This window comes from Gossypium raimondii, chromosome 12, assembly GCF_025698545.1.
Source record: "Gossypium raimondii isolate GPD5lz chromosome 12, ASM2569854v1, whole genome shotgun sequence".
Lineage (NCBI taxonomy): Eukaryota > Viridiplantae > Streptophyta > Magnoliopsida > Malvales > Malvaceae > Gossypium > Gossypium raimondii.
In genome coordinates this window covers 57,079,243-57,089,774 of record NC_068576.1, presented here as the reverse complement: position 1 = coordinate 57,089,774, position 10,532 = coordinate 57,079,243, and the positions used below count along the sequence as shown (strand labels likewise).

Genomic DNA, 10,532 nt, shown 5'->3' with positions numbered 1-10,532 from the left:
TACTTGAGAAGTTGACCAAAGATACAAGAGATTAAGAAAGAGATTACTAAAGCCGATTGAGTCTTAACTCGATTGACATAAGCATTATTGTTAATGTACGAAGATGTGAGTTCGAGTGTGTTGAGACATATTATCCTTATACTTATGGGTTGGAGAGGAGTTATGAATAATTCCAGATATTATGTCAAAAAAGAGCAAATGTAATAAAAAAACTGTAATGAAATTATTCAAAAAAAAAAGAAAAAAAATTACTAAAAAGATACTAATCTAGAGAGAGAAAAGGAAAAGAAAAAGATAGATTGTTCCCTAATTGTATTTTACTACTTTTGTTCGGTGCTTATAAACGTAGAGAGGTTCCAAATTTGGATGAATAAAATCCAATAGGAAATAATAAGTTTATTTTTGCATAAAAAGAAAGATGGATGGTTGACCCCAATAGATTCTCTTTTAGAGTTAAATTATATTTTATCTCATTTATTAAAAATAAATATATTAATTAATCTCTATACGTTAAATTAAAAAGTAAATTGATAATTTTATTAAAATTTTATCCATTTTATTACTAAAACGATATAACTAACAAAATAATCAAACAATGATATATAAAATGCTACATATATCTCATGTTAATATATATAAATCAATTTTTATTAATAAAAATAAGTAAAATTATTAACTCAAATCTATAACAATTAAATTATGTACTTAGTGTCTAATGGTATTAATTCGCTTTTTAGATTGAGATGCATAGTACTCATATGAAATGACGAAATTGTCCTTCTTGGCTCTATAAAAAAATGGTGGCCTTAAACTTCCACAACGCAACACAATTCAATTTGCAGTTCCAATAGTAATCGTAGCTCAAATTATTTTGCACTTTAGTGTGTGATGCAGCAGCGAGGAAGGATCCAAAACAGCAGATCAAGGTCGTTTTCAAGATCTCGTCTTGCCGTTGAGGGATTTTAAATCTTTTTCGCTCTCTTTTTTCTTTAAAAGAAAAAAAAATCGAACTCTTAAAAGCTTACTAGCGATCTTTCTCCGGTAACCATGGCGACTAACGGTGAGACCTCTAAGCTCCATCTGAAAATTTCATTGCATTTTTATCGGAATTGGAAGAATGAAAATCGAAATCGATTGACAAATTTTAACAAACACTTGTAAGAGCATTGATATCTGATCGACTTTTTAGTAAAAGAAAAAAGAAAGAACTGATTAATTGGAAAATGATAACAGGTGAACGTGAGGTTCAAAAGAACTACTGGATGGAACACTCCATTGATTTAACAGAGGATGGTACGATACTTGATTCCAAGGACGCAGATCTCGACAAAGAAGACCGACTCGAAGTAATTTTTTATTCATTGATATTTTGATTTTATTTTAATTCCTTTTCTTTAATCTTTTTTCACTACCAGTATGTGTTTATATTCGTTGATCTTTTTTATTAATCTCATTTTGAGCTTTATTTTGATTTTAGTTGTTTTATGTTGATGCTCTGTTTTCTATTTTGTTGAATTGTTGTCATCGCAGCTTATAATTCCTTTTTCCTTAATTATCTATATTGTTTGAGTTTATCCAACTTTTAAATGAGTAATTAGTTATTCGATACTACAAATATTATCAAAGAAAATCTCATTTAATGCAGCGCCAATTACGAAAGAAGTGACATAAATTAAAGCGGGAAAAATAACTAAAACTAGATCAAGAACAGGAATGATATGAAGAAAAGAAAAAAGAGAGCATATATTTAAATATATAAATTAAGATATTTATGCCACGAAAAAATATATATGACACATAACACAAAAATTCGATAACATGCTGGCTGCTAATAGTCTTTAAGTTTTGTGTGGCACGATGATTACTCTGTAATTATGCTAATGATGTCGTTTTTCTTCATTTGTAGTGGCATAATAATTGGTTTATCTAACAACCACAGATAGAGGAAATGATTTGGTCTTGGATCAAAAAAAAAAAGATATGATTTTTAAGCACTAACTTTAGGTAATGCTTGATGTAAAAGCTGAAAAAAAGTTGTGCCTTGTGATTCTGCTTTTTTCAAAGCAATTAAAGGAATTGTTGCTTTTTATTTATATATACGTATTCTTAGTGTCAACTTTTCGACTCTTTTTTTTATATTTAATTTTTTCTATTTATGAATAATTTCAGTTGTAATTATAGTAGGATAGACTCAAATATACATCCATGCTAATTATTACCTTTTAAGTGTTGCTGTTCTTTTGTATTTTACGTTTATCCTTCAATAATTATTTTTAGATTCCTAATTGTTCATTGTTGATATACGCAGGTGCTCTCCCTGCTCCCGCCATATGAAGGGAAATGTATTTTGGAGTTAGGAGCTGGCATTGGTCGATTTACCGGTGAATTAGCTCAGAAGGCTGATAGTGTTATAGCTTTAGACTTCATTGAGGATGTTATCAAGAAGGTAATTGAAGCTCAACAACCTGACAGAAATTATTTAGATTGCTATTTCATAAGGGACTTGATTAGATTTTTCACTTTGGATATATCCTTATTTGCAGAATGAAAGCATCAATGGACATTATAAGAACATCAAATTCCTTTGTGCCGATGCGACTTCCCCAGATTTGGATATTTCAGAAGGATCAATGGACTTGATATTCTCAAATTTGCTGCTGATGTATCTCTCAAATGAAGAGGTAATTTTATGAGAAAAACTTGGTTCAGTTTCACAAGTTAACTATTGTTAAGTGTTAACCATCACTAAATGCAGGTAGAGAATTTGGCCCAAGGGATGATGAAATGGTTGAAAGTCGGAGGACATATTTTCTTCAGGGAGGCTTGTTTTGATCAATCTGGCGACTGCAAGCAAAAGCATGCCCCTTCTCACTACCGTGAGCCAAGATTTTACACACAGGTTTGTGCTCTGATGGTTGAAATATGTATGTGAAACAGCATGAGGTATTGTTTTACTAAACAGATGTTTGGCTATGTATTCTAATGCAGGTCTTCAAAGAATGTCATGCAACTGATGATTCAGGAAACTCGTTTAAACTTTCTTTAGTTGGCTACAAGTGCATCAGTGCTTATGTTAAGCACAAAAAGAATCAGAATCAGGCAAAAACAAAACATGAACTCATCGATTTTCATTTTATTATCATTATTTTTCTGAATTGGATACAATATGGACAAGATTCAACCGTATTGTTTGCAAATGCAGATTTGCTGGATCTGGGAAAAGGTCAGTTCAGATAATGATGGTGGATTCCAGCGGTTCTTGGATACTGTTCAGTACAAAGCTAATAGCATACTTCGTTATGAGCGTACCTTTGGTGAAGGATTTGTGAGCACTGGAGGAATAGGTATTACCTCTTCAACCAAATCGCTATATTTGCATATTTGTTTTAATTTACACGGTCTTCTTCCTAAAATGAAACATGTTTTCGAGCAGAAACAACGAAAGAATTTGTGGCGAAGTTGGATCTAAAGCCTGGCCAAAAGGTTCTAGATGTTGGCTGTGGCATAGGTGGAGGTGACTTTTATATGGCAAAAGAATTTGGAGTCTATGTTGTGGGCATCGATCTGTCCATAAATATGATATCTTTTGCTCTTGAAAGAGCCAATGGACTCAATTGCTCTGTGGAATTTGAAGTTGCTGATTGCACTACAAAGACTTATCCAGATAACAGCTTTGATGTTATCTACAGCCGTGACACGATTCTACACATTCAAGTAAGTACGATTCAGATTCCAAGTTAGGCTTCAAATTTAACATTTTAATTGAGTCCTCAAAATATAAGTATCTATCAGTCAAGTTTTCTGTCACCCAAAATGTCAGTTTGGGTGTTAAATGTCAGCTTAAGTGGTCAGATATTAAACATATATGTACCTATAACAGCTTCGGTCTGATGTGTTAAAAAGAAGAGGAAATAGCCCTCTTACTGTCAAGTTGCATGAAGGTGTTTAAAATTTGATCCACATATTTTAAATATGCTCTATGTTAAACCCAGAGATAATACTTAAGAGTCGATTTGAACATTTATAACATTTTAAAGTTTAGAGATCAATTTAAAAATTGAATTTGTGAATGTCTGGTGCAATTAACCTTCTATATTAATTAAAAGATGGTTTAATTAAGATTCAATGGATTAGAGATTTAGCATTAGCATCAACATCAGAAATTTCTACAGTAAAGCTTAATGGTAAATTGAATTTCAGGACAAGCCTGCACTATTTAGATATTTCTACAAATGGTTGAAGCCAGGGGGCAAAGTTCTTATAAGTGATTACTGCAAAAGCGCAGGAGCTTCATCGCCTGAATTTGCAGAGTACATCAAGCAGAGAGGCTATGATCTCCATGATGTAAAAGCTTATGGCCAGGTCTGGATTGTTCAAGTTAATAACCATTTCTTGATTTCATGTCACATTCTTGTTTTTTATTAACAAAATTCTAACATTACGACTTACCGTTTCTGTCTTGTTTTTGCCATAATGTTTACAGATGCTTACGGATGCTGGTTTTGATCAGGTCATTGCAGAGGATCGAACCGATCAGGTTCAGATAAACCGACCCTTTTATTTCTTTCGTATGATTGTAATATTATGAACTGATTGGTCAATGTTGGCAAGAATTATTTCGATAGCTATAATATGCTATCTGCTAATGAAATGGTTAGTCACACTTAATTGAATTGCTAGCTTTTTCTAATTGGGATTGTTGAGGATTGAACTTTGGGTCAAGCACTCAACATGTCTAGTATTGCCCCTTGGTGAAAGTTTGTATCTCGATTTTGTCGAAAGCTTGAGTCCCTGCAAAGGTATTGGTGGTGGTTCACAGAAAGAGATTGCCTCTTTGGAATGCTTGATAATGAGAACCATACACGCAACGCACATGGTTGGATTCAAATCCGTGCCCTATATCATATAAGGCACTTACAGGTGACAATGTTGATGGCTTATTTACCCAACAATGCCTCATATGTTATAGGGAATAGGTTAAAATCTCACTAAGTACAAATATGAGATTTTCTTGCTGAATGACCATGCGCATTGCGTATATTTCACTTTTTCAAGCATCTGCCGAGGCATTTTTATTCTGTGAATCTGTGGCTTCTTTGATGGAGTCGAGAGACCACTTCCGAGGATAATACCTACTCGTCGAGGGGTCCACTAGCTCCTAGCTTATGATAATTTGCAGACGTCGCCCGACAGAGTTGGCTTCTCCTCAATAGAGATTGTGTACCAATTTGAAAATCATCGAGAAAATAGCAATTTCCGATCGAAGAGTCTCCGGTTGAGCTTTCCACCTAGCTAATAAACGAACGGTTTGCTTATGCTTTCAGTTTATACAAGTTCTGCAGCGTGAATTAGACAAAGTTGAGAAGGACAAGGATACCTTCATCACCGACTTTTCTCAGGTGAGCATTTTGTCATCATTTTGATAACCCTATATGTTTCTCTCTTTTTTTCCCTTCACTAATGGGTACTTCAATCCTTTATTTTGTTCCAATATTCAGGAAGACTATGATGATATCGTTGGGGGATGGAAGGCAAAGCTGATTAGGACCAGATCTGGGGAGCAGAGATGGGGCCTTTTCATTGCCAACAAAAACTAAGTCCTGCTTCTTCTCTAATGTTACTTTCTCATTTCTCTAATAAATGATTCATGGTAATAAGAGTGTAGTTAGCATTAGTTGTTTCTACTTGATGCTTGTTGCTTCTGATGTTATGAACTTAAACATCCTTTTGCCTTGAATAAATTATCCCTTTTTCGTCAGTTGCTTAGATAATTTTCTGGCACTTAATTTAGACTTTAGATTATAATCTGTTCATTCGTTCAAATTTTTTTCCAAACCAACCTAATTGATTTTAGCATGAAAAATCGATCAAATCAAACAGACTTTGATTCAGTCAGTTTTTTCCATTAATCTGCGTTATTAGGTTGGGTTTATATAGTTATGTATATGTTATATATTATAAAATATAAATGTATTTTAAATAATTTTAAATTAATATAAAAAGGTCAATTTCTTCTGTCGATTCAGTTCTAAAATTCAATAATCAATTAAATTAATCAATTAAACTGAGGTCAAAACGGATCAACCTGCCCCACTCAACTAAACCAAAATAAAAAATATCAAATGAACAGGTTTTTTTTTTTTTTTTGATCAAAACTGAAAATTTCTCTCTCCTACTTTAGATTCATTGAATGAATTTGACGTCATCATTCCAGATGCTCTCTTATCCATCGGAGTTTTCGGACTTTTTTTCTTATATTTTGCAATTAGTTCCTTATGTAATTTGTAGATTTAGTTATTATATTTTAACTTGATTGTTTTAATTTTTATATTTTTAAATATTAAAATTTCATGATTAAATAATAGTCGTTAAATTCATTAAATTAAGATATGCATCAAATATATTATTACATACGCTTATTATTTTAACATATTACTTACAAAAGAAAAGCTAATTAATGAATTTAACAGATGTTGTTTATGTCAAACAAAAAAATTGAAAAGTATAAAGATTTAAAATGATCAAATTGGAGAACATTGATTATTTTTATAATTTTACGCACAGGGTAGTGTAGCATTAATAGCAAAATTTAACCAAATAGATTTAACTAAACCAACAATGCCTATAAGGGCATGGGCCTCTTCAATCAACCTTATGCATTCAAGCTTTCCATGGAGCAGAGAGTCAAAACCTTGCTCGGGGATAATATCAACTTATTAAAAGATCTGTTAACTCCTTAAAACTAGCACTTCATAGATTTTTTTGAATGGAGTCAACCTTTCTCGATAAATTTGACGAAACTCGAGTTTAAACTTGACTAAGAGGTTTATTTTGGTGAACTTTAGGCCCAAACAATATTAGAATGGAGAATGTCGACGAAGACATAACATTGAGATGAAAACGGAAGTAGATAACATAATTCTTTTTTAATCATATTAATTTAAATCTAGTTTTGATGTGAGGAGTTAATAGAACGTCAAATTAATTAGTAAAAATTAGTTGAATATATAAATATAATTGTTTTTAAATTAAAAATAAAACCAATTATTTTTTTAATATGGTTTAATTTTGAATTTTAACTTTTTATTTTTAATTAAAAATTAATCCATTTACTTTAATCTATCATAATTTAGTCCAAAATTAAGAAATTAGTGTCAAAACTTGAATTTAAATTGCTAAACTGTTGAGTTGGATGGCTAATCACCCAGATATTTAGCCCCAATATGCATTTTATTTTATTCTCATATGTTATCATTCTAACTTTCTTTATTTTCTTCCACACAATGGCTGTACCATTTTCAATTGTCTCGTCAGCATTTAATAATTATGTTAGGAATAAAATAAAATTTAATCTCTAAATTTTATATTTTCAATTTAATTTCTTTCTTCCTTTTTGCATATTAATTTTAAAATTTAGTTTTCTTTTCAAATTTAAGTGATGATGTGGTATAATTTCAAACCGATTTTCAATAAAGACTTATTTTATTCGATAAAAATATCTCAAATGACAATTTTTAAACCAAAATTCTTAAACTTTAACACCAATTATTTTAAATATTTAAATTAATTAAATTTTATAATAAGCTTTAAAAATTAAATTTAAAAATTTTAAAAAAATTGATAATTAAAAATCAAAACGTGATAGAAAGAAAATAAAATACAATTTTTACATAATTTTTATCACCTGGACTATAATTCAAAAAATAATAATGCATTTATTCAAATGCTATCAATTTGTCGGCAAATTTTGTGTCGAAACTGTGTTTTCATACGGAGAAAGAGTCAATAAAGTAGAAATTGACAATGACGCTTCATGGCTTAAAGGCTAGAGGCCTTAAATTATGCTTATTTTCTTAACTTTTTCTTTGGGAAGGTGATTGGTAGAGAATTATGATCCCTTTCCAAATTAATTAAAAATATATATTTTTAAATATTGTTAAAAATGTAATTGTTGATAGGATTATCATGAGTTTTTTTTTATATATATTTATAAGTATCACTTATTTATTGATTTTATTAAAAACATATGATTGTTTTTAATTTAGTTTATAACTCTATAACCGATATATCAAATAATTATTTTGTTGAATCTTAAATTATTAAAGAGCAAAAATTCAATATATAATTCTTATGAATTAGTAAGTACATTTTAGTGGATAGTGTATTGATATATCCAATTATTGGCCAACTTGGTAAAATTTTGAGCATATATTTTAAATTGGGTTAGGTTTAGACAATTATATATAGTATTGATAGTAACTCGACTCATAAATATCTCTAACAATGATAATGCATTTTTTTAATATTTTGTGTATATATACAAATATTAATATATATATATTTAAAGTTTGGGTTTTCATTTTTTTTTTGTAGAAGTACCATGGTGGCCTATGTACTAACAGATAGATTTCATTTCACTGTCTTTACTCAAAAAATGGGTCAATCAGTCTCGTATGTTAGATCAAAGAGTAAATTGATCATTCTATTAAAAAATTCATCAACTTCCACTGTTAAAAACTAGTCATTGTACATCAACAGTGACTAATTTGTTTTCTTTTTTTAATAGAGAAAGTAAAATGTATTTTAACTTCTAGTACATGTGGCTCTGTAATATTTTTACCTTAATCAATTTAATCATGATGGGAAATCATATACCTTAAACGGTACACCAAAATTGATGGTCTTCATTCTTCAATCATATGCAAAAGGCTTATAGCCTAATTACAAAAAAAAAAAAGGAAATTGCTAAGTCACTATCATAGAGAAACTAGTAATAATTAATCAATAATGAAATATATCCCTGGATTTATATATAAAAGGAGGTCCAGTAGGGTATCCCCCCCAATAACTGGTGATTTCAAATCATTTCTTCATAATGACCAATGGGCTATACCATTATTTCTTCAATCCAAAAATAGAGAACAAATAATTCTTTTTTTTTTCTTTCAACTTTTTTGAATGATGGAATTTGGCAAAAAAGTTGAAAAAAAGAAGAAGAAGGAAGATTCCAAAATTTCGGCGCACTGTAAAAAATTTTCTGATATATATAAGTACATTATTAACATATCGGCCATGCAAAGGGAACGCCACATATCCATATTTAACCATCATGACACATCATAATCCTTGGATATATCATCTATGTAATAGTTTTTACATAACAAACAAAAAGATATATATTTGTTTTGTATTTATGTAAACATTTCAACTTCAATTTTGTGTTTATGTGCTGTTTGCTTGTCTGCATGTCAGTACACAGCTTAATTATTATTTTTTTAATAATAAATAATTTTATAGACTATCGATGGCACGTCATGTAAATTTATTCTTTTAATTTTGTATATATTATTACATGATTTAATAAACTAGGAACAATTAATGGTTAACGCCCTTGTAAATAATACTGATCTGATTCAAGTCAAACCCACGCATGGTGGGATTCAAGTCAACCTACATATAATTTATCAAACATGGGAGTTTAACTTAAAACATCAAGCATTACATACATATAAGTATTTATACACATGTGTATGAATGAACTGAAGCATCTGATCGATGACAATAATCAAGCAGCACAATCAAACTACTAATCAGAATATAGTAAAAGCCAAACCAGAATAAATTTACAAACAACCCACACATTATTTACAGAAGGTAAGAGTTTGGTACATCAAGTCAAGGTAGTCAGTACCGCATCTGTGGACGCATCATTTATCTACTGGAACCGGTGTGTATTGATATCGGTATATTCTGGTGCATTGTTCTAGATTTATCTATTTTTTTAAAAAAATACTTACCAATATCAAATTAATGATATTAAATAAATTTCAAATATAAAAAATTCATGCACAATATTCCAATAAAAGTTTTATCATTTATTACCATAACAATATGAGAATTTTATATTTTTTAATATTATCCATACGATTGAAATTGAGTGGAATAGGTCAGTACAACGGGTGTAAAAAAGGGAGTTGATTGCATCGTTTTATTACTGAAACAATACGTGCTAGTCAGACTGCACCGCACCAAGCATTACATATAGTTATTCATACACGTCTATATGAATGAATTTAAAGATTACAAGAAATCTAAACTTATAACACTAGCTTACAGGTAGAGTCACAAACAATGAATAATTATGATAAGAGTACAATCAGAGTACTAATCTTACTATAATCAAGGCCAAACTAGAACAATTTGAAAATAACTCACATGATTTAAAGAAAAGACACAGGTGATGATTTATACTTGGGAGTTTGGGATACACATGATTTGAAAACAATACGCATGCATGTATGTATGTAGGGTGTACTCATAGTGATGTACATGCATGGATTTGCATGTGAATGCATGAGAGAGAGAGAAGAGGTTAAAAATAGACAAAGAAAAGGGTAAAGAAGCAGAAGGAAGAGAGGGGCAGTTCGGATTGAGAATATGTATGAAAAGCACGAGACATGAGACGAAAACAATAAATGAAAAGCCTTTTTCTTTTTTTTCTTATGAGAGCCTTATGATAAACCCTTTCATCC

The 10,532-nt window shown here is 30.3% G+C and overlaps 1 protein-coding gene across 1 annotated transcript; it reads left to right on the top strand.

Moving 5' to 3' along the window:
* Positions 1 to 815: 815 nt before the first annotated feature.
* LOC105765669 (phosphomethylethanolamine N-methyltransferase) lies at positions 816 to 5,758 on the top strand. Its single transcript, XM_012584873.2, has 12 exons — positions 816 to 1,060; positions 1,234 to 1,346; positions 2,309 to 2,446; positions 2,544 to 2,681; positions 2,756 to 2,899; positions 2,989 to 3,099; positions 3,203 to 3,344; positions 3,434 to 3,714; positions 4,201 to 4,362; positions 4,484 to 4,537; positions 5,325 to 5,399; positions 5,499 to 5,758. Exons 1-12 carry the CDS (start codon positions 1,048 to 1,050, stop codon positions 5,595 to 5,597), a joined length of 1,470 nt encoding a protein of 489 aa, XP_012440327.1. The 5' UTR covers positions 816 to 1,047; the 3' UTR covers positions 5,598 to 5,758.
* Positions 5,759 to 10,532: the final 4,774 nt, after the last annotated feature.

Bases quoted from the DNA above. Each gene is read 5' to 3' on its own strand.
- LOC105765669 (XM_012584873.2), top strand. The intron at 3,345-3,433 runs GTATTACCTCTT...GTTTTCGAGCAG, and splicing joins TGTGAGCACTGGAGGAATAG to AAACAACGAAAGAATTTGTG. The intron at 5,400-5,498 runs GTGAGCATTTTG...TCCAATATTCAG, and splicing joins TCATCACCGACTTTTCTCAG to GAAGACTATGATGATATCGT.